The sequence below is a fragment of the Lolium perenne genome, chromosome 4 (genome assembly GCF_019359855.2).
Source record: "Lolium perenne isolate Kyuss_39 chromosome 4, Kyuss_2.0, whole genome shotgun sequence".
In the NCBI taxonomy this organism is placed as follows: Eukaryota; Viridiplantae; Streptophyta; class Magnoliopsida; order Poales; family Poaceae; genus Lolium; species Lolium perenne.
Window position 1 is genome coordinate 96,602,591 of NC_067247.2, and position 25,128 is coordinate 96,627,718.

Here is a 25,128-nt window from a genome sequence, read left to right on the forward strand (position 1 = left end):
GGGACTCCTCCTCCCTTAGGCTGGCCGGCCAAGGTGGGTGGAGTCCCTCTGGGACTCCACCTTCCATCCTTATTTCTTCCGGACTTTTCTAGAACCTTCTAGAACCTTCCGGATCATTTTAAATCTTATAAAATGACTTCCTATATATGAATCTTATTCTCCGGACCATTCCGGAACTCCTCGTGATGTCCTGGATCCCATCCGAGACTCCGAACAAAACTTCGAACTCCATTCCATATTCCATATCTACTTAAACGACATCAAACCTTAAGTGTGTCACCCTACGGTTCGTGAATTATGTAGACATGGTTGAGACTTCTTTCCGACCAATAACCAATAGCGGGATCTGGAGATCCATAATGGCTCCCACATATTCAACGATGACTTAGTGATCGAATGAACCATTCACATACGATACCGATTCCCTTTGTCACACGATATTTTACTTGTCCGAGGTTTGATCAACGGTATCTCTATACCTCGTTCAACCTCGTCTCATGACAAGTACTCTTTACTCGTACCGTGGTATGTGGTCTCTTATGAACCATTCATATGCTTGCAAGCTATTAGACGACATTCCACCGAGAGGGCCCAGAGTATATCTATCCGTCATCGGGATGGACAAATCCCACTGTTGATCCATATGCCTCAACTCATACTTTCCGAATACTCAATCCCACCTTTATAACCACCCATTTACGCAGTGGCGTTTGATGTAATCAAAGTACCTTTCCGGTATAAGTGATTTATATGATCTCATGGTCATAAGGACTAGGTAACTATGTATTGAAAGCTTATAACAAATAACTTAATGACGTGATCTTATGCTACGCTTAATTGGGTGTGTCCATTATATCATTCACATAATGACATAACCTTGTTATTAATAACATCCAATGTTCATGATCATGAAACGATGATCATCTATTAATCAACAAGCTAGTTATACAAGAGGCTTACTAGGGACTCCTTGTTGTTCACATAACACACATGTATCAATGTTTCGGTTAATACAATTATAGCATGATATGTAAACATTATCATAAACTCAAAGATATTATAATAACCATTTTATTATTGCCTCTTGGGCATATCTCCAACAAGGCGGAGGAAGAGGGTCGGCCGCATCAAGCCACCACCGCTTGATCAGGATGAAGAGGTGCGGTCGACGCGCTAGATCCAGCCCGTCTACAGAGTCATGGCCGCCGACGGCCGCTCCCCGCGCGACGACAACCAACTCGAGATCCTCCGCTACTACAACCCTCCCCCAGGCCAGTTCTTCCTCCCGCCCCACGATTTCCATCCAATCAACCGTCTCCACGTTCCTCCCCAGATCTGATTCCGCTTCATCTTTTTTAGACCCTTTCGTTCTGTTGCCGGTCGATGCCTTTTCCATAAAAATTTGGCATCTTCCTGTTTCTCTTCTTGGCCGCGCTTCTGGAGACAGGTCGTGTCCTCCTTTTCACGAATCTGGGTGGGTTTGTGTTTGGCTCTTTTAGGTTCTTCTTCTTATTTGCTGGGGTCCTCTCCTCGCCGATGTTTTTTCTCATGTGTTCTTGGCTTACGCCTTGCCCCCTGATGTGATTTAACTCGGCTCTGCGTTCTGTCTTTGCAGGTCGTCGCTGTCCTAGGATTGCCGCATCGGTTGGCCGCGGCTGCTCTGGTCGATCTGTTGTCCAACTGTGTTCTTGGTGAGTCCTCTGTTTCAGCTACCTCCGCGTTCTTGTCTGCGCCTGTATGAATTTGGTATACAACATGTTAGCTCTTTCCGCGTTTTTCCTTGTTAGCGATGATGCAGAAGTATGCTGGCTCATAATAGCAGGCTTAAGATTTCACGGGCAGATTTGTATATACACAGCAAGCCAACTATTTATAAGTCTGGGCATGTCAAACATTGGCTGATTTTCTAATGGCAAAATGTATTTACTTAATTTGACCAGCAATTAGTGAAATGAGGTATTCGTACAGCTATCTGTTTTGGTGTAGTACCATAGGCTTGCAGTCGCTTCTCGTGGTAACTTAACAGACAAGCAGCTCTGCAGATCAAACTGTCCTTCGTTGTGAGCTTGTTTATCGTATGCGGTGCCGATACTGTATGCCGATACTGTTCTTTGATGCTAGCACTTTCAGTTATTTTTCTCAAGACATACCTGTGTGTATTAGCTTGCTATGGCAGATCGGGTTTTTTTTTTTTTGCGGGTGGCAGTCGTTTTTTAGGTTTCTGGGAATTAACTTGGAACGCATGTTTGGTAGTTAGTGTTTCTTGACCGGTGAATTGATATATATCATGTTAGAAAGAAACTATACATGGTGGCCCAACTAGGTTTGGAACCCCATCTGGATAGTTACTGTTTTTCTGTGCCCGGTGAATTAGTATATCCTGTAAGAAGTGTAGAGACTGATGTTATTAGTGATGGTGGTATTTTATCTTTGATTCCGCATCACAGGACGTGCCAACGATTGTGTTTATTAAGAAGACCTAAAATATGTGGAGTTTTGGATATTATAAAATTTTCTGAATAGGGTTGCTTAGTCTGTAAAGACTGCTGTTATTAGTGATGGTGGTATTTTATCTTTGATTCCGCATCACAGGACGTGCCAACGATTGTGTTTATTAAGAAGACCTAAAATATGTGGAGTTTTGGATATTATAAAAAATTCTGAATAGGGTTGCTTAGTCTGGAGATTATATTTTCTTTGTTTTCCATGTGACGTAATAAAAGCCAATGTTGTTTGTTTCAGTTACACAGTACAATTAAATAGAAGGGCCGAGAACTGTTTGATGGTCTTTTCATGTCTACCTTCTGATATGTTGTTTGCCATTGTTGTTTGTTTCAGGCTATCTACTGATGTGGGTTAGTTGTTGTGCCCATCTACCTATCAAGTAAAATCTCTTTCCCTGCTTCAGATCTCCACGTTTTGATCTATTTTATATATACTTGAATTTGTTACCTGTTTTATTTAATGGCGTGTTAAATCTGATGCATTTTCTAGCCAGTGGTGCTTTTGTTATTGCTGTAAATGTTCAGTTTGGAACCCTTGTATTCCTCACCAAAACTTTGTGAGGTGCAAACCATGTATAATCTTGACAAGCACCAATACACGCGGTGTGCTTTTTCTCTTGCTTAGTTTTGTTCATATTTGGTTCAATTTCATTGCTGATAAGAAAACATGTTCTTTCGCATGTTTCTTGTTGTTGAGAAAAGAAGCTTAGTTAAGAATACACAGATAAAATGGTGTCTACGTGTTGATTGTGTTGCGCTCGCTGCTGTTTCTCCCTGTATTTCATTATTTCTATGTAAATGAGATTTGTTTGCTTTCTGCCTATATATGCATTGTCTTAGCTTTCCTTTGCATTTGTTGTGTTGTCTTACCTTTGCTCTTGCCTGCATGGAGTTGTTCACTTGCCATCTGCATTTGCTGTTTGTTTCAGGTTATCTGCTGGGACTACGTGTGAGTTGCTGCTGGAATTTTTTGCTGAACTTTCTCAGCTATTTGAGAAGTAGATAATTTCAGTGTCCTTTTTGCTGATGAAGAACAGTGATGTTCTGTTGATTAAGAGCAAGAGCATGGGTCCTTTAGCATGCCAACAAATTATCTCCAGGTAACTTATTACGATGCACCTGATACTTTTTAGCTATATCAAATGTATAGACGCATAAGTTCACTGGATATTGTCAAATATTTATGTAGGAGTTTAATTATCTTTTTCAGATTTGCGTTCTTTTCCTATCTCGTCTCTGTCAACAGCTCGAGCACGGCCAACAAGACTTAAAGACATGGTCAGGACATTAATAATCATCTCCCCCTAATCATGATTTATATCATTTTCCTCTATTTAGTTCCCACATGTCATGGTGTCTTTTTATTTGATTAGGTTTGTGATACCTGCCGGCCATTTGATCCAGAAATTTATTTATGGAGCTCTTGGTGTAGCTGCATGTTTTTCTATCGACAAAATTGATTCCATATATTTCTACACTCTTTATCGAAAAATATATTTCTACACGTTAGTCATTTGTATGGTGTAGGTTCATGAACAATAAATGGTTGTAGAATGATTCCATATTTTCTGTGATTGAGTTCCCAATTCATACATGTTTTGATTCTTTATGTTTCATCCTAATTTATTCACGAGGTCTTGAAAGTTTTCCATGGGGCCACGGTGGCATCCGCTGGGCAGCTGCAGCAGGGACGGCGGACAGACAACTGGCCGCCCCAAGGTCCACCCAGCCAACTCTCCTTTGTGGCCTGCCCGTGAGGAGGATCACGAGGAGCACGGGAGGCTGCCGCCATCCCCGGTCCCATAGCAATGGGCAGCATCGACGCTCGCCCGAGGTATGCCACTCATGGCCACTCACTCCCCTGTATCTTCTTTCTCTCTCCCCATCTCACCTCCTGCTCTCTCTCTAAGCACCTGATGTGACGACACAGGGGTAGATTTGGCGTGAACAAACTGCGATTTGGGGTCAGATCCGTGTGTAGATTGTTGGATCAGTAGGGATTGGGCACCACCGCTCTGCAAGCTTGACCTCCCTCCACCTCTTCTCAACTTCATCCTTGGGAGGCTTCCTCATGCTGGGCTCCAGCTTTTACCAAGGAAGATTCCAGTCTCCACAAAAAAAAACTTGATTCTCAATGAAATCAATATATTCATTCCTTCGTAGATGGGTTTGTCCTCACCACAGCTTGATGAAATTTCTCACTTTAAAATTGATCATGTCGCTGACGCGTGCTGAATTGTAGGCCTGCTAGGACGAAGATCATGTTGCATGACCATTTTGAGGGAAACAACAAGATTCTTATTAGAGGAAGAGATATGGTAGCATCTGTTTCAGCATATCTTCCAGCTATATGTTGTCCCTGTATTGTTGGCATTAATTTGTAGAAAAATCCTCTCTTGCAGAATAGATGGGCATGGAACAGTTTGGTACCTTTCTGTGGGCGTAAGTGGTCCATATGGATCTTGAATACATCATACTATGCCTCCAAAAAATATTGTTGTGCACTTTTAGATTGGCTCTTTGGGTACTGTCAGATTACTGAGCACAGCTGTTTACGAAAATCTGGAGTCCGATGTTAATTTACGCTTCGAACATTGCTATTTCAGCGTTTCTTTTGTAAGCACGTAGATGCACTCTTACTGACTATATTAGTGAACAAAATATGTGGCAAGGTAAGAACTTTCACTCATGTAAGTGTATGGAAATTTATTTTCCTACAACTATTTGTTTTGTCTTCTCCTAATATGGTCATTCATGATGTATATATTATATCCTTGGTTTTATTCTGACATCGGGATGGGTCTCCGGAAACAAGTGATGTGCATCTGTTCTAATAGCCAGCCAAGATGCATGTAAGCTAACATTTGACGTCGCTCTGTTCCCTAGGTAATTCCTCTGTTTTCCCCATTTGAGTCATACACGATTCCCCTTGTTGGCCATTTGCAATTATGTTATATATATAATGGTGATCATGTGTTTATATTAGTTCCTTCTCTGAGTCGTTATATCTGGATTCAAAATGGCCTATGTGGGTCGCGGGACTTTCCTGGAATGTTACGAAAATTTTGAAACGAAAAGTTTCTGTAGCATGCTGGGCTGAATTGTTCTATGTTAATATCTATAAATAAGTTATGCATCACCTTCAGATATTTGGGGAATAATCTGCTTTGGCCTAAAAAATCTATTCAAAGGTTGGGAATCCCAGGCCACTGCAGGCTGCAAGCATTAGCCTAATTTGGGCCCTTCAAAACAGAAGTGATTTTAATGGTATCTAAATTTTATTCTGAATTGTTGAAATCAGGTTAATATTGTTTACTTACCATTCATAATATGTAATAATTAGAGTTCAAACTCAACACCGAACTCGCTGCCGATCGATGGGAAAAACAATAGAGGTTGCAGGCTGTTGAAGTGATACATGGCAACTACCAGAGTTTGACGCCAAAAAGGTAACTCATATCTTTAGCATTGGATTTATTTCGAATTGCGGATTACCTACTGATGGCCAGGGGACACAACATGGGTTGTAGGCTGTCGTGGTGCTCATCTTTGTGGCATTGAATTTACTCAAAGATGTGTCAGTTGCAGACCTATATTAATCATGATTGAACATTCTGATTGGGTAGCTCAAAATTTAGTAGTAGTAGATGACTGGAGCAATGGAAAAGGAAGATTTCCCTCACTGACTCTTTTGGTAGGTAAATGTTGGACCTTAGTTGTTAGTTTTCTTTCATACAGTTTGAGTCAACTTCTGTATTTTTCCCGTGCGCTTTGAACCATTGTTCAAGTTTGAGATCTTTTTTTTCAAACAATATTGCTTTGCAACTATATCTTTCCATATTTCTTTGTCTTATACATTGTAGATTCATAGGACACAACACAAATATTTTTTATATCGATGGAGAGCATGATTTAGTTATCTTTTACACTGCATATTTTTGCAACAAGGTCCTATACACGTTTCCTAAGAGGTGTCATTGTTTCTGTATTAGTAGTAGAATTTGTGTGCACATTTCTTTTACTTTATCCAGACCACTGCGAAAAAAGTGCAAAAGTGGATAACTGAACCTATGTAACCGAGAATCCGAATAATTGAGTCTCATTTCAGTTGATACAAAATTGTTTTATCTTGCATCACCGAAGTGAAAAGAAATAAGTTCCAATAACTATGAGTATGAGACTCAAGAGATCCAAAACTTTCTGAGCTTCCTGCCTCTATGCTCGCTACTGGTGGCATGCCTGATCGGTGCTTCAGATTTGCACCTCCTCCTTGTGTCCATGGATTTTCCTGGTTTTTAGTTGAGATGTGAAGAGAAACTTTTTTTACCAATGTATGGGTGCTTGAAGTTGCTTTTTTGTTTAATTAAGCCCAATAGTTTGGAGAACTAATTTTCCCTTTCCCGATGGTTAGATTTCATGAGAGTGTGTCGGAGGGAAGACCCCGGGTAGGGCAATGGACGCGGAGTAGCCGGCTGGAGGCTGACCGGCTGACCGGCTCGCGGCAAAGGCCGGCTGAGGAGCAGTCGGCTGGAGCCGTGGCCGGCTGCCTCGGAAGCCGGCTGGCTCTAAGTCCTAGTCGGCCTGGCTACGGCCGTCTGCGCTGTGGCTGGGCTAGCTTCTACAAGCCATATCCGACTGGGGTTTTACACTCTAGACCGACTCGAGGCTGGCGAGTCTTGCATGAGAAGGAACTGGGTAGGTGGTCCGGGTTCAGAGGTCTACGCTGACCTCATCTCCCGTAAAGTACGGGGCACTGTGGAGCAATAGTGCCACGCGGCGGACAGGCCATCATGGCGTACGTCGGTCCACACCGGCTACAGGGCATGATGGCGACAGAGACACTTCCTCTCCATACCGCTGACTCAGGCAGTCGGATGGGACAGGCCATGAGGCCTCAACGGCTACTGACGTCAACGCCTCGGGAAGGAGCGGAAGCCGGAGCCGGCCAAGCCGGCCAAGCCGGCCAGTAGACCATAGGGACTTCTATGTAAAGTGCCAGCGCCTATATAAGCTGCACTACCCCCTCTCGTGCAGGGGATCGATCATTCTCACTTCATTCTAGTCTTAGCGCTGCCCTGTGAGAGAGACCTTCGTCTACCTTAGCCTCCCAGGGCAAGCCGGATACAGCTCTAGGAGCACCATTGTACTGTGTGATCACCATATACACTCATAGCAGGAGTAGAGGTGTTACCTCCACAGGAGGGCCTCGAACCTGGGTACGTCGACTGTGTCATTCGTCCCCATACCCGCATCCGGATACCGCCGTGAGACCACTAGGAACCACCTTCTTTAGCCATCCTATGGCATATGCCGTGACGATACCACGACATTTGGCGCCCACCGTGGGGCCTTCAGCGTCCTCGGCCGGTGTCTTCATCCGGACGGGCCTCACCACCACCACCGGCGAGCGAGTTGCTTCAGGCTTGATCTGGAGATTCGGCTCCCTCGACTACGTCAGCGACAACGCTGGCTGCTTCGCCGACCGGCCCTTCCCTGCCGGCGGCAGCATCATCTCCTTCGGCGGCCACGACGTCTACGTCGCCATCGTCGCACCGCCGCGCTACCCGCGGCAGGTGCTGCGTTGCGCAAGCCCTCCCCCAGGAGCCGGCGCCAGCAGCGTTCCCGCCAGCCCCGCCGTCGTGCAAGTCATGATGGCTGGCGAGAAGCTCCCCACCAAGTCCACTCGCGTTCGCGGCCCCAACATGGAGCGCAACGTCGACCCCCACGCATCCGGCTCGGGCCCAAAGGAGCCCGCGCCACCATCCCGGCTGGACGAAGTCCGGGCAAAGCTGAGCTCTCCGCTCACAGCAGGCGGCGACGCCACAGTCGTCGAGGCGGACCTGGAGGCGCATCGCCAGCTCCTCCTCAAGCAGGCTGACGAGCTGGCCACTGCCAAACGCCAGCTGGAAATCACCCGGTGCGAGCTCGACCGCGCCCACGGCGTCACGCCAGGCGGCAACAACCCCAGCCGAGCCGGCATGATCCGCCGGCTAGGAGGCGGCCTAGGCGCCGAGATCGACCGCGACGGCGCGGAAGCGCCGGCTCCATCCATGGAGCTACCCGTCTACAACACCCCCGACAAGAACATCCTCGCAGCCGAAGCCTCCTCGAGGGAGAAGAGCTACGCCGCCAAACGAAGAACTAGTCATCTACTGTGACAACATGGGTGCCATCGCCAATGCACAAGAACCAAGGTCACACAAGAGGCCGAAGCATATCAAGCTGCGTTACACTCGATTCGCGAGTACATCGAAGATGGAGAAGTAAAGATTTGCAAAGTACACACTGATCTGAATGTAGCAGATCCGTTGACTAATGCTCTCCCTAGGGCAAAGCATGACCAACACCAGAATGCCATGGGTGTTAGGTACATTACAATGTAATCTAGATTATTGACTCTAGTGCAAGTGGGAGACTGTTGGAGATATGCCCAAGATGCAATAATAAAAGTGGTTATTATATATCTTTATGTTTATGATAAATTTTTATATACCATGCTATAATTGTATTAACCGAAACATTGATACATGTGTGATATGTAAACAACAAAGAGTCCCTAGTATGCCTCTTAACTAGCTTGTTGATTAATGGATGATTAGTTTCATAATCATGAAAATTGGATGTCATTAATAACAAGGTTATATCATTGTATGAATGATGTAATGGACACACCAAATTAAGCGTAGCATAAGATCACGTCATTAAGTTATTTGCTATAAGCTTTCGATACATAGTTACCTAGTCCTTATGACCATGAGATCATGTAAATCACTTATACCGGAAAGGTACTTTGATAACATCAAACGCCACTGCGTAAATGGGTGGTTATAAAGGTGGGATTAAGTATCCGAAAAGTATGAGTTGAGGCATATGGATCAACAGTGGGATTTGTCCATCCCGATGACAGATAGATATACTCTAGTCCCTCTCGGTGGAATGTCGTCTCATGTCTTGCAAGCATATGAATAAGTTCATAAGAGACCACATACCATGGTACGAGTAAAGAGTACTTGTCAGGAGACGAGGTTGAACAAGGTATAGAGTGATACCGATGATCAAACCTCGGACAAGTAAAATATCGTGTGACAAAGGGAATTGGTATCGTATGTGAATGGTTCATTCGATCACTGAAGTCATCGTTGAATATGTGGGAGCCATTATGGATCTCCAGATCCCGCTATTGGTTATTGGTCGGAGAGAGTACTCAACCATGTCCACATAGTTCGCGAACCGTAGGGTAACACACTTAAGGTTTGATGTTGAAATGGTAGAACTTGAATATGGAATGGAGTTCGAAGTATTGTTCGAAGTCTCGGATGGGATCCCGGACATCACGAGGAGTTCCGGAATGGTCCGGAGAATAAGATTCATATATAGGAAGTCATTTTATAAGATTTAAAATGATCCGGAAGATTTTACGGAAGGTTCTAGAAAAGTCCGGAAGGAATCACTAAGGAAGGAGGAGTCCCGGATGGACTCCACCTCCCCATGGCCGGCCAACCCTAGAGGGGGGAGTCCAAGGTGGACTCCACCAAGGGGGCCGGCCACCCCGGGATTCCCACCTTGGGTAGGTTTCCCTACTACATGGAAGGTTTTGGGTTGGGGTCTTATTCGAAGACTTGTAGTCCAGCACTTGGGGGTTCCACCTATATAATGAGGGGCCAAGGGGAGGGGGCCGGCCACCCCAAGACCACAAGGTGGCTGCACCCCTAGTGGCCGGCGCCCCCCTCTCCCAAACCCTAGCCGCCCCCTCTCTCCTCCACCACTCCCGCACGCTTAGCGAAGCTCCGCCGGAGTTCTCCACCACCACCGCCACCACGCCGTCGTGCTGCCGGATTCAAGGAGAAGCTACTACTTCCGCTGCCCGCTGGAACAGGGAGAAGGACGTCGTCTTCATCAACACCGAACGTGTGACCGAGTACGGAGGTGCTGCCCGATTGTGGCACCGTGATCAAGATCTTCTACGCGCTTTTGCAAGCGGCAAGTGATCATCTACCGAAGCAATAAGAGCCTACTCTTATAGGCTTTGGAAATCTTCAAGGGTGAGTCTCGATCATCCCCTCGTTGCTACCGTCTTCTAGATTGCATCTTGGCTTGGATTGCGTTCTCGCGGCAGGAAATTTTTTGTTTTCTATGCAACGAATCCCTACATGAACTCCTACGGGAAATCCATCAAGGAGAATGCGGCCATCACGCCTCCTCCAGAGCCATAGTGGCCAAAACTTTCCGGCACGGTTTTTACTGGCCGACCGCGCTCAAGGACGCAGAAGAACTGGTGAAGAAGTGCAACGGCTGCCAGCGCTTCGCAAAGAAGAGGCACTCGCCGGCTTCCGCCTTGAAAACCATCCCCATCACTTGGCCGTTTGCCGTATGGGGCTTGGATATGGTGGACCCGTTCAGAACGGCGCGAGGCGGCATGACACACCTCTTGGTGATGATTGACATATTCACCAAGTGGATCGAAGCCAAGCCGATCAAGAAGCTGGACGGCTCCACAGCCGTCACGTTCCTCAAGGAGATCATCGTGAGATACGGCTATCCCCACAACATCATCGCCGACAACGGCAGCAACTTCGCCCAAGGCATTTTCTCTCGCTATTGCGAGGAAATGGGGATCCGGATGGATCTAGCGTCCGTGGCGCACCCGGAGTCCAACGGGCAGGTGGAGAAGGCCAACGGCTTGATCCTAGACGGCATCCGGCCCCGGTTGGTGGAGCCGCTCGAGCGAGCAGCCGGCTGCTAGAATGAAGAGCTTCCCAATGTGCTGTGGAGCCTGCGTACAACGCCAAACTGCTCAGTCGGCTTCACACCATTCTTCCTCGTATACGGGGCCGAAGCTGTCCTGCCGACTGACATCGAGCACAACGCGCCAAGGATTAAGCTCTACACAGAAGCTGAAGTTAAAGAAGCTCGCGAAGATGGAGTCGACCTGGTCGAAGAGGCCCGACTGCTGGCCGTGTCTAGATCTACCATTTACCAGCAAGGCCTCCGACGCTATCACAGCCGGAAGGTCCAGTCCTTAGCATTCCGAGAAGGAGACCTAGTGCTCCGGCTGATCCAACGGACAGCCGGACAGCATAAACTGTCATCCCCATGGGAGGGTCCCTTCATCGTGAGCAAGGCGGTAGGCAACGATTCCTACTATCTCATAGATGCCCAAGAGGCTAAAAAGAACAATCCGGACAAGGCTGACTGAGGAGACGAAACATCCCTGGAATGTCAAGTTGCTTCGCCCATTTTATACTTGAGAGCAAGAATGTATGTATCCCTTGTACTCCTTTTGTGAGCTGTGGAGCAAGCGCCAAGAGCGCCGTTTCCGACAAGTGTTTCGCATACTCTACTTTGTTTCGCCGATTGGCTAACACCCTCTCACGCGGCCGGCTTAGTAACGTGATCCGGTTTCCGACAGCCGGCTTCCGGTCCAGCTACAGACCGCAACCCGGCTGTCCGGCTGGCGGGAGCAAGTGCCTAGGGAGCCGGCACGCGAAAGACGGTCAAGAGAAAGAGTGAAAGAAAATTGACTTGCAATTTTCATAAAAGTGCCGGATTGCCGAACTCGGCTCGTTCGACTGAAATACTGTCGGCCTCACCCAGCGGCCCGCTCTTGATCCGGCGATGGATCGCAAGTCGGACGTGCGACCGGCAAGAGCAAAGCCAAAGAGTGGGGCGGATGGGAAAAAGCGAACAAGTCGGAAGAAAGCAAGCCGACACGCAAATGATTAACAAACACATTAAAGTGTGCCTTAATAAAAGGATAATAAATATTCATACATATGCACCCGGCATTCCGGGGATTTAACAGATTGTCTTGCAAAAGCAACATAATAAACAGGTACATTTAAGCACCGGCTGGATCAGGACCGGTCGGGGGAGCATCAGCGGAGCCGGCTGCCGGGTTCTCCTCAGGCGTGTCCTCCGCCTCCTCATCTTCTGCCTCCTCGTCCTCGCCCTCAGACGGCGGGTTCGGATCCTCGACGAAGACGCCTTTGTCGACGAAGTCGGCAATGGCGCAGGCTTGGGCCAGCCGGGCAGTTTTGTTTTCCGCCGGGAGTGCGTCCTCCACGCCGGCTCGCCGGCACTCAAGCTGGTCGAGGCTGACCTCGTTGTACCAGGAGAGCACGAAGGACAGCGCCATGTCGGCCCCAGCGCGCGTAGCTGATTCCCTCCAGTCGAGGAAGCGGTCAGGCGCCTTCTCCAGCCAGGTGATGAGGTTGGCGAGGTCCTGCGGCAGCGTCTCGATCAGCCACAGCAGCCGGATCAGCTCCTCCGCCGCCTTCCGGAGCTCCCAGCCAAGCTTCGTGATGGGCACGACGCGGGCGGCCATGGACGCCAGGTAGTCCTCCATGGTGAAGTACTGAGCGCTGCCCTCGCCGGTCTCCCGCCTCCGGGCGTCGCGCGCAACACCAACTGCTGCTAGCGCCGCCTCCTGCGCCTCAGGGAAGGCCGCTGAAAAAAAGAAGCATGTCAGAAATCTATCGAAGCTGGAAAAAGGCAGAAAAATGCAAATTCTCGAAGTCCTAAAGTAAGACTGGCGGCAGCCGGCATGAGCCGACTGCCCCTAGCCCGAAGATGGAGATTCCGAAGCCCTAAAGTAAGCCTGGCGGCGGCCGGTAATAACCGACTGCCCCCAGCCAGAAGATGCAAATTTTCGAAGTCCTAAAGTAAGACTGGCGGCAGCCGGCATGAGCCGACTGCCCCCAGCCCGAAGATGGAGATTCCGAAGCCCTAAAGTAAGCCTGGCGGCGGCCGGCAAGAACCGACTGCCCGCAGCCTAAAGATGGAGATTTCGAAGTCCTAAAGTAAGACTGGCGGCAGCCGGCATGAGCCGACTGCCCCCAGCCCGAAGATGGAGATTCCGAAGCTCTAAAATAAGCCTGGCGGCAGCCGGCAAGAACCGACTGCCCCCAGCCTGAAGATGGAGATTTCGAAGTTAAAAGAAAAAAGACTGGCGGCAGCCGGCATGGACCGACTGCCCCCAGCCCGAAGATGGAGATATCGAAAAATCAGAGTTTCTGCCGCCGGCTGCCAACCTAAGCCAGCAGCCGACAGCCGAAAGCCGGCAAAGGGAAAGGAAGAAAGAAAATGCAGACTCACCCGCCAAGCCGCGGTCGAGCGCGCCAATCTCCTCCACCCACCGCTTGGCGGTGGCCGACAGCTCTTCGGACTTGGCGGTCACCTCTTGGCGAAGTGCAAGCTGCTGCTGGTCCACCTCCTCCAACCGCTTGCTCAGGCCCTCCACCTCTCCTCCTCAGCCTGTTTGAGGGCGGCGAGCTCCTTGAGGTGGTTATCCTCAAGCCGGCGCAGCCGCGTCAGCTCCCCCTAAGCCACCTTTAGCTTGGCGGCAGCAGCCCGGCCCGCCTCCTCGCTCTCGGTGCATTGGGCGCGGGCGGCCCGAAGGTCCGCCTCCAGTTGCGGGACCCGGGCGGCTTCAGCTGCAAGTCGGCAAGAAAAGTCGTTAGCCGAGTGAAATCGAAGAAAAAGAAGGCAAGTCAAAAGGAAGAAAACCCTACCCTTGGCGACCTCCAGCTCACGAGCCAAGCCGGCTCGCTCGATCTTCGCCTTGTGGTAAGACTGGCGGAGAAGCGTCGGAACGACTGCCCGCCGGAGTTCGCCAGGGAAGCGTTGGAGAAAATGCGCCGGAGCAACGAAGAGCTCGAGCGAAAAGAAGAAGTAAAGCGAGAGCGCGAGGAGGAAGAAAGTGGCACAGTGGCCGCCTCGATGCCTCCCCCGCGGCATTTATAGCCACCTGCCGCGGGCGGTTGGCCTCCAAGTGGCGGACGCGGGCCACGATCTCCGGATTTACTGCGCCTTAACGTCCCCCACGACCGCAGCGGTTACCAGAAACGGACACACCACGTCCCCCGCGACCGCACGGGATCCGGAGGCGACATTGATGTGACCAGACGAAGCGGCAGCAGGAGCCAACCGTCAGACCAGTCAAGTCGGGCGCAGGGCCCGAGGCGGCGGAGACTACGGCGGACCCAAGTCGGAGCTGGACATTAAATTCAATCCGGCCCCAAACTCTCCAAGCAAGGCGGAGACATCGCCAACACTTGTAAAAAAGCGAAAGCTGCAGAAGCAAAGCGGCGTCCGGTTAGGAGCAGCCGGACGAGGCGAGCCGGATGAGGGCGCAGCCGGCTGAATGAAAATTCTCAGTCGGCCCCTCCGAGTGCCGTCAAACACATTCAAGAGATATCTAAAGCCAGGAAAACCTGCCTAGGTCCCGCTTAACGCAGGTCCTTGCCAGCTTCGGGGGCTAATGTCGGGGGGAAGACCCCGGGTAGGGCAATGGACGCGGAGTAGCCGGCTGGAGGCTGGCCGGCTCGCGGCAAAGGCCGGCTGAGGAGCAGCCGGCTGGAGCCGTGACCGGCTGCCTCGGAAGCCGGCTGGCTCTAAGTCCTAGTCGGCCTGGCTACAGCCATCTGCGCTGTGGCTGGGCCGGCTTCTACAAGCCATATCCGACTGGGGTTTTACACTCTAGACCGACTCGAGGCTGGCGAGTCTTGCATGAGAAGGAACTGGGTAAGTGGTCCGGGTTCAGAGGTCCACGCTGACCTCATCTCTCGTAAAGTACGGGGCACTGTGGAGCAATAGTGCCACGCGGCGGACAGGCCATCATGGCGTACGTCGGTCCGCACCGGCTACAGGGCATGATGGCGACAGAGACACTTCCTCTCCATACCGCTGACTCAGGCAGTCGGATGGGACAGGCCATGAGGCCTCAACGGCTACTGACGTCAATGCCTCGGGAAGGAGCGGAAGCCGGAGCCGGCCAAGCCGGCCAGTAGACCATAGGGACTTCTATGTAAAGTGTCAGCGCCTATATAAGCTGCACTACCCCCTCTCGTGCAGGGGATCGATCATTCTCACTTCATTCTAGTCTTAGCGCTGCCCTGTGAGAGAGACCTTCGTCTACCTTAGCCTCCCAGGGCAAGCCGGATACAGCTCTAGGAGCACCATTGTACTGTGTGATCACCATATACACTCATAGCAGGAGTAGAGGTGTTACCTCCACAGGAGGGCCTCGAACCTGGGTACATCGACTGTGTCATTCGTCCCCATACCCGCATCCGGATACTGCCGTGAGACCACTTGGAACCACCTTCTTTAGCCATCCTATGGCATATGCCGTGACGATACCACAACAGAGTGGAATTGAGAAAATTGTAATATTGGATTCTGCATTAATAGTCTGCCTATGCTGCCATGCAGGTGTAGTAGTTTGGCACTGGCGCTTATATTTTTTTAGCTCACAAATTTGTTAAGGAATGAGGAGGCGAAATCCTTGGCCAATAGAGTTGTGATCTTACTTGGTCAACTTTGCTTCTGCTTTGTGGACTTAATATGTTTTTTGGTTTACTTCTGTATCAATTTCCCCTTTGTGCCACTAGAATTGAGTCCTTAAATTGATGCGCTGACTTATCAAATTCAGGTTATATAAATAGAAGATGGAGACATTCCGAAGGCCCCAACAGTACAACCAGGCTGTGAGTTTAGTTTGGGTGAACTAACACACTGGGATCTTCATTAGTCATTTTGATTTAGTTTAGTTTATGAATTTCATCTGGTTTGTCCTTTGCTCCATATCTCTACAAATATTTTTCTCAACCTTTACCGACATCAATATATCTTATGGGCATAGGGAAGTGGTATGTCAACCACAAGCTTGGGGCAAATAGGCTGGCAATGGATTAAAAATGAACTTTAGTAAAAGAAATAGAAAATGAAAAAGGTTATCCAGCTCACTATAAGAAGTTATACCATTACGAGTTCTGTATTCACATCATGTGTGTGAATGTGTTCTCTGTCTATGCAGATTAGTTTGTTGCTAGAGTTTGTAGATCAGTTGCAAACTATATATTTGGGTGGACTAAAGAAAACGAGTTTATTTTAATATCAATTGCTACAGGCTCTATATATTTGTGGGGGAGCTTCACAGCTAGCTAGAGACAAGAGGTTGCACTAAACAATGCACCTTCTAGGTTTTGTTTCCACTGCCTCAAGTCATTATTTTTCATAATAGTCAAACTTATATTGGTTAAGAATCCTCCGAATATACTTTTTTATTGAATTCCAATTAAATAGTTTATTTGCAAAATTCAAGCCGCCCCTCGACATTGTCAGATGATAAATATATCCCATATTATCTCACAAATAAAAGAAAGTACTTGTGAAGTGATATTTGTTCACTGGAGGAAATAGAGAAAGCTATATGATATTTAGTACATTTTGGTATATTTACAATACTTATATACTTCGGTTGTGTAGAGTTTTATATTTCTTAACGGAAACACACGAATCGGTTATTACAATAAGCACTCCAAAGTGTATTTATAAATGGTCGTTGGACTCTGTGGTAGCTGGTAAGCTCCCTAGGGTCTTCCAGGTCAAGAATTGATGGCTTATGGAACTCATCTGTTACATATTCTCCTCAGCCAGCTAGGGCCACATAATTTGAACGGTCTGATGGTTCGATATTCCTTACTAATACACAAAGTTGTAGGCTTCCACCTTGAAACTTCTGTTTTTCCTACCCCATCTGCAGTCTTGGTGAATCTGTTGGGTTCCCGCAGGTCTTGCAAGGTCAAGAACTTTTTCATACAGTTCCATTGTTTCAAGAAATGGCGTCTGATGCATGCGCCGAAAAAGAGGGATATGGGTTGTACAATAAAAATCCGATAGATGGTCTTGCCTGGTGTTTTAGGTCGGTGCAACAGGGCAAAGCTCAGGATGTCTGCAAACCCAAGTAAACAGGGCAAAGTTGTGGCTTGCCTGTTTTTAGAAGTGAGCCAGGCCCATAATTTTATTCACTAAGTTGAGTGTATCTATTTGTTCCATCGCCACACAAACAATGCATAGGAGAAATTAATGGTTTTAGAAACACAGTCTCAAAAACATTGTAACATGTCTATCTCGAACATAAGAGTGTACCATTTTCATTTACATTTCGTTTTCTAATTACCATTTAATAATTGAATCCAAGGATAGTGGTTATTTCTATATTTTTTTACTTCATTTATAGCTTAGTCAGTTATATATTTTTATACCTGATTAATATAGCGATTGCCAAATCATTTACCAAAGATGGGGAACAAATGCCAAGTCGGGCTCCTGATTCACAAATGTTCTCTATGTACATGTCAATGTTGATAACTTTTACCAATGCTAATGTGATCTCCCATCCTTCTTACCAGGTTTAAGCAATGGATATCGGTGAGATTCCATCTAGGGACTAGGGTCATGATCAGGCGGAGCTCACCGTCCCCAATTTCCAAAGCCATAAGAACACCATACCCACCAAGGGCAAAGGGAAGAAGTGACAGTGCCATTCTCTCTGATAGCATGTCATAAACATCATTCTGATGGAGAAGTCCGACTATACAACCAACAACTATTCACATGTTGTATTGATGATAGTTTACATAGTGTTTCACTTATCGAATAGTTTTTTTTCATTTGATGTTTTATTACCGTTGATATCTATAGATGCTTAATATAGCAATTTAGAAACTGTTCACTAGACAGCAGGCCATGGCAAGCCCCAAAATATTGCCCTATTTCCTCTTTTCTTGATTGTATATAAGTGTTTGCTACTCCATTCGTGATCTCGTGTGCTTTGCCCTATTTTCATATCAACTTTGTTATGTAAAATCGAAAAATCGTATTTTAATTTTTCACCTGATTTTTCATCATTCTTATATATAAACTGTATATTGAACCAAATTTGACGGGATCGTGCGCCAAGACGCACATCTAAATCTAGTGTAGTATAATTACCTAATATCTAAGACAAGGGAATTCAATGCATGTAGATGTAGTCAACATCACGACTTGTGGCTTCAGCCTTCAGCCTTCAGCCTTCAGCCTTCAGCCTTCAGCTAGCAATAGCATGCCACATACGGTAGAAAAATCAACGCGCTGCCAACACCAACCTCGCGTTTCCACACGTTCTTAGGATGTTCCTACTCGACCACGCAATGGCATCTCCTGCGTCGCCCGTCGTCATCCAGATGCCTCCGTGGACCAACCTGGCCGGGGCGGACCTAGGACAAAGATGATCAAATACACCCTTCTTCCATCCCGATTTTTTAAAAGAGAAATGATCAAATTTTGACCAAGATCAATATATGTTGTTAGATACATCATGACATACGTTTTCATATTTTATCTATATAATATTATAGTTTTTAATATGTTTTTTCTATAAGATTGTTCCAACTTTACATCATTTGACTTTGGAATAAATTTGTAAGTCTTCTTTTACGGAATGGAGGTAGTATGTATCTATGATACACATGGAAGTAACACCATTAACAATTCCACATAGTCAGATTGAGGTGTAGACATGTGGCGGTGAAAATACTTACCAAAATGGATCCTTTGATTTGAACCATTTTATGTATTTTTATGTTTTAAAAAGTAAATTAATAACTGCATTCTGCATAAAGATAATTATACTAAACCACGGATGTTTATTTAAATAATTGTTTAAAATTAAAAATAATAAAGAGTTTCCATACCACGGTCTAAGGGTTAATAGGATTGATATGGTAGTATTATCAACAATGTTTTGTTTCTTACCTGGAAGCTCAACCGGTAGGAACGAAGATGTTAAGCATGGTAGGGATGGAGTAGTGTGAGGATGGGTGACTATAATGTAAAGTTTGCCCATAGGGACGGCGTGGCCTGCACCGAGGGTCTTGACGGCGACAACCATCGTTGGCGTATACGAGCTACGCCGAGGGTCGGGTCTACGCCGACGGCCCACGTGGCTCTGCCGAGGTGGATCTTTCCTGAGGAGCTATGCCGAGGGCTACTCTCAGCATAGCCTAGGCCGACGGTCCAATGTGGCTACACCTAGGGTTTCCGGCCGTCAGCGTTTCGAGCTATTCTTGTAGTGTCTCAAATTATCCGGCCATGTCCTATGCATGTCACTCGCATCTTTGGACCGGAGCTCGTGGGGGGTTGCAACACCATTGTCAAGGCAGCAAGATACCCTTTCTCCTCCGTCAACACTAACAATGGGGCCTCTGACTGGATCAATCGAGTACGGTGGCAAAAAGGGAAAATAATTTGGAGACTTTTTAGGAAGGATTCAAGGTTCAGGAGTTATTTGTTGCCCTTGTCTGGTTTTAAATGATTTTAGCGGGATTTTTTGATGTCTCCCACCATATCTATTTTGTTTGCACGACTGCCATCAGGAAAGATTGCTGGTAGAAAAATTAATCGACCCTAATATCATTCATCATTCCTAAACTGTTGGGGTCACATACCAACAATCGATTGGTCGATAAAGAGATGTGTACCCCTATCGTTCCTTATTGCTGGAAAGCGCCGATCCGCATCCCTTGAGAACGGGAATATGTCAACTATGATTGAGCATAATGATAAATCTAGCTTCTTTATTATGCAGGTGCTTTATTTTTGCGGGAAACGGATCTTTATTAGACAAGGGATTACAACCGACTCAGCCACAAGCTCCTAAAGCGAAACATCAAGACATGAGCCAGGCCATATGGCAGTTCTACGCTTCGCCCTTGCAAAGTAAGCAAGAACATGACTAACTCTAGCTTGTCCACGATACACCTTTAAAAAGGAGCAATGTCTAACTTGATTAGCTAATACTTGTATCTCAGGAGCAAGATGAGTGTGTAAAGAACGAGCATGCCCGACCGCTCCTACCATACCTATCGGTTGACTACAGTCCATGTCGATGATGATTGGTGACTGGGTTTGAGCTAAGGCTAGCTAGCTCTATCCCTTCCCTGCATGCACTCAGCTCCGAATGAAGGGCATCCTCACACCCCGGAAGACGCCAACAAACCGTGAAGATCAGATTCCCATGATCATCTCTTAGCACCATACCAATCCCCGCCCCTCCCTCCTTATAAGAGCTATCAATAGTAAGCTTAGTCTAGACAGCAGGAGATTTAGACCATTGTTCATCTGAGATCTTTGGTAGTCGTGTGGCCTGATAATTGTCATTAATGTGTCATTTCTATATCTAGGAACTAGAACTATGTTGAGATACATATATACATGTGGTGTATGACATGTACAATCAAATATAAATATCTTCTGCTAATGTATTTTCTTGCAATGTTGAGTTATGAGCTACTAGGTACAGCTAGGTATTGCGTGTTAGATATATAAACATCTGCGACAGTTGCTGAAATCAAGTGGCTAATTGAAACAAAAATGTGCCATCTGGGTAAAACACATACACCTAGATCAACATTTCTCGTTTGTGATCTTGTAATGGGATGAAAAAAACGCATAACAAACCGTTTGTGATGACCATTTCTATCGCAAATCATTTCTTGATAAGAAGCGTGTGGAAATTGAGACCTCATCGCACACGTCTAAATAAATTGTGTGCACTGTACAGACGCATCGCCCACCCTTACATATTAATCATTTCTTGATAAGGTTTATCATGTGCGACGGATCATTTCAGCTGTGTGTGAATGCATGTTCTGTACTAGTGATTGTACCAATGCGCTGCGAGCTTTCTGCCTAATTCAGTCAATAGCCGGCAATAACCAGCGATCACAACCATGGGCCACAGTTTGTGATTTAGCAAACTCTTTTAATCCTAAATTAATTTCTCTTAATGTAATTCTTTTTTAGCATTGTCTACTATCATGTCATCATCGAGAAACTGCGCATCTGGTTACTGTAAAAGGAAGAAGAGGTGGATCCCTCAATCACAAAGAGGAGATATTCACAACTTTTTCATAGCTAATACTGGTGCTTCGAAAAATCCAAATGATAAGTTGGCAATAGTTGCCGCGCAGGTAGATTAACTAGCTAGTGAAATTTTTGAATCTGATCACAAAGAAGAAAATATCTACAACAAAATTGGTGACAACAATTTAAGTTGCTCTTACAATGCAGTTGATTTATCTGATGCACATACCTAGTCTTGTCGATGAACCACCAGTTTATATTTTTGATATTTATGATCCAGGAATTTGGATAATCTTGATAATAAGGGAAGGGACATCTTACTTGACAAAGGATCTAAGATAGAGTAAAAAATGGAGTACCCTCTAGATGATGCATCAAGATATTTTTCATATATGCTTATTGTTACAAGAACTTAAGCAATGGAGAGAAGCGTGATAAAAATGGCTTGTTCATTCAAGGATTGTTGAAAAAGTTTTCTGTTCATGTCTAGTACTAGCAGGAGTCCAAGTTTCTTAGTACATGATGGATACATACATGGCAGATCTGGTAGATGTAGTCAGTATTTTATATGTGGTTAAGTTAGCTAGTGCTTGTGTGATGTTGCTTACGGTAATTAAGGTCAACATTACTTAATAACCTAACATACAAATATGATATAATTTACTCCCATAATTTTGGTTTAGTAGGCTCATCCCAAAAATATGTATATATATATATATATATCTCCAAATTTCTAGTTGAAAATTCATTACTTTGTGACGAAATTTAACTATAGGCACATGGATTTCCAACTAATTTTAGTTCTTAATGTACAATCAACACATGAGAGAGCATGCATACTTCATCAATATATGATGATCCATCATTTAAGTAGGCCCCTTTTTGTCCGTATATTTTTAGACCAAGCATTACGAACCAAAAGAGATGGAGCAAGCTCTTCAGTATTGCACGATTGCATCATACTTAGCTTCTGAATTTGGCGGCAAAAGCTCTTGTTGAAACGTGGTTGCTCCCAGAAGCCTTTGCACGAGAGGACAATTGTCCATATGTTCTGAGATAAACTTTGCACACCTCCGTTACCATTTAGGAGCCCTACGCTCCTAGAAACTATCAACCTAAGTTATTTATTTATAGTCCTAACTAATATGCACGGTCCTCTACCAGCATCTATTTCAGAAGTCAAGAAATCAATTCCAGCCTTTGGGTCATCTATTGTTCATATTTCATCTATTTTCCTTATACAACAACATTTGATGATATGCCTTTCGAAGCTGGCCTTATTGTGCAGATAACCATAACTTGTCTAGTGATATTTAATATACAACAACATTTGATGTTATGTCTTTTAAAGCTTATTATTAAAATGTGTAAAAATACATAAATATGTGGCTAGTCCTTTCCACAATAAATTTAAATACCTAAATATAACAAGTGACAATTAATAATCTTGAATACAATGGAAGAAATATGCTAAAATACGCTTGACACATGACCACATCAGGAACTTACGCTGATCAAGAAATGATCAAAGTAGCATGCAGAATATCAAGGTCATATCAATGAAAGCAGGGAAAATACTAAGTTTATCACCGTTACAGAAGTTTCTGCCAATGTGGATAAGAGAAATATAGCAAGTTCACCCGCAACAATTCGTTCATTTGTCATATCCATAGAGCACAGGAATTAATCTTTGATGTGAGCAAATGATCAAAGGCAAATCCTACATAAAAGAGCACCATGTTAAAACTCAGTTAGCAAGCAGAAATAAGACTTATTATGCACGGGACTATAAAAAATAAAGCTCCCCTGCTGCCTATAGCGGAGCATCAGTCTAACCTATCCGAGACTAAGATGATGAAAAACATAATAATACGTGAACTTCAAGACAATTACTCAAAGGAAAGACAAATACACATATAATCCACAGATGCATAACAAAACCCTGGAATACTTGTTATTTAAAGGCATAAGATGTGCGCACTTTCTATTCATGAACATAACAAACCATTCCAGAATGTTTACCTTTGTTCTAGATGAAAGATGAGTCCACCCGATCCACCATTCCTTAGTTGCTAAACTGACAAGCCTTCCAAACGAAGTTGATATTATTGTAACACTTTCCAACAACAGATGGGCCTCAGATAGCAAACACTGTGCAATATGTGAAGCAATAACCATGATTCAAACCTGCAAAAGATACAGGCATGAGAAAACATTGATGAGCCATATTTGTAACAGAATTTACCTGCAAAGCTTGGTACACCTAACGGTGCAATACTATATCCAATCAGAACTGTTGCTGGGCTTACAAAGGGTGCACAAACCTAAACAAGAAAGGCATTTTAACATTCATAACTTGGTGTTCATTATTTGAAGAAAGATCAGGTGAAAAAACTGAAAGCATATTGTAATTATGATTTATACACACAATCTATCTGAACGTGATGGAGGGCTGCACAAAAACTGAAAGCATCATGTGGCAAGCGTATTTTAGCATACTTCTTCCATTGTATTCAAGATTATTAATTGCCACTTGTTATATGTAGGCATTTAAATTTATTGTGGAAAGGACTAGCCACATATTTATGTACTCCCTCCGTCCCAAAAATGTAAGGCGTGTAAGAACTGGTCAAAAGTCAAACTGTACTAACTTTAACCAAATATTTAGAAAAATATATTTTACAATATTGAATGGACATATTAATAAAATATATTTTATGGTGAATCTATTCATGTTGATTCTGTACTGTAAATGTTTATATTTTTGTGTATAAACTTGATCAAACTTAAAAAAAGTTGACTTTTGACTAATCCTTAGACGCCTTACATTTTGGGACGGAGGGACTATTTTTACACGTTTTAATAATAAGCTTCAAAAGACATATCATCAAATGTTGTTGTATATTAAACATCACTAACTCGGGTGGCCTGTAAGCAGGTGTACATCATAATACATCACCTACTATGTACGACTATCATAAAGGGAACACTAGTTTGACATATATAATATGCACCCCTTCCTATTTTGCTCTTGTTCCCAGTCATTGTTAAAAAAAATTAAGGTAAATGTGAAATGTGAAAAGAGAGAAAACAGAAGAAAACACATAGAGAAAAGGCCAGCAAGGTGTGAGAGTTTAAAGTTGTACGCAACGGCCTTTCTATTGTATCCATTCATGCTTTCTCAATAAGAATGGGAGATGTCGGCAAAGTGATTTCCCCATCAGTGGATGGTTGAACCTATTATCGCATACATGCGGGCGCATCTATCCTCGGTCCCTCTTCAGCCAACACCGCAAAAATCAGCCGTGCGACTTAGTGGACACACTGCTGAAATTAAGTGGGTGTGGTATACTCGTTCTGCGTATCCTGCTAGGTCCACGTAGGCAGCTGAAGTGCAACTCATCATTGGGCCATTACGTGGAACAGACGGGTCAGTGAGGCGCCTGGCTGCATGCGCTGGTATGCTCGTCAAGAACGGTTCGTGGTAGCCGGCAAGATCGATTCATAATCCATTTTTTTCTCTACTATCGGATCATGCGTGCTTACTGTATTCTTGTAGGCTAAAGGCACAGTACAAACACTTATTTAGTTAATTCTAGTCAGTTTCTTCATCCACACAAATTATTTTAGTTTTATCATTCAGCATATAAGAATGGTTGTGATAATATGAATATATTTTATTAAATTAGATAGACTTAGGTGGAAAATGATCTTATTTTTTGTAAGTTTCTGGAAACGACAAAGTAAAACAGCCACAGCATAATGTTAGTAGCTAGATAATTATGAAAAATAAATAAACAAAGTTTGGTACTGCTCTAGATTTCAGTCTCCATCTTCAGATCATCTACTGGTTATTAGCACATACTTCTATATCTATCTATACCTATACCTATACCTAATAATAAAGAAAATAAGACTTTAAATTCGTCCGTTA

The 25,128-nt window shown here is 45.2% G+C and overlaps 1 protein-coding gene across 3 annotated transcripts; it reads left to right on the forward strand.

Moving 5' to 3' along the window:
• The first annotated feature begins 1,281 nt into the window (after positions 1–1,281).
• LOC127293387 (uncharacterized) lies at positions 1,282–18,102 on the forward strand. 3 transcript variants are annotated; one of them, XR_007845775.2, is made up of 10 exons: positions 1,282–1,474; positions 1,616–1,691; positions 2,839–2,884; positions 3,434–3,453; positions 3,542–3,604; positions 3,715–4,338; positions 4,435–4,671; positions 4,747–4,822; positions 4,907–5,390; positions 17,699–18,102. XR_007845775.2 is itself a non-coding variant. In XM_051322989.1 (2 exons), exon 1 carries the CDS (start codon positions 7,805–7,807, stop codon positions 8,660–8,662), a length of 858 nt encoding a protein of 285 aa, XP_051178949.1. In that variant the 5' UTR covers positions 6,208–7,804; the 3' UTR covers positions 8,663–15,991; positions 17,699–18,102. The 3 variants fall into 3 exon arrangements, 1 of the variants encoding a protein (XP_051178949.1); XR_011742685.1 differs by having other exon boundaries at positions 1,282–1,691; XM_051322989.1 differs by lacking the exons at positions 1,282–1,474; positions 1,616–1,691; positions 2,839–2,884; ... (4 more) ...; positions 4,747–4,822; positions 4,907–5,390 and adding an exon at positions 6,208–15,991.
• Positions 18,103–25,128: the final 7,026 nt, after the last annotated feature.

Bases quoted from the DNA above. Each gene is read 5' to 3' on its own strand.
- LOC127293387 (XM_051322989.1), top strand. From the start codon at position 7,805: ATGGCATATGCCGTGACGATACCACGACATTTGGCGCCCACCGTGGGG.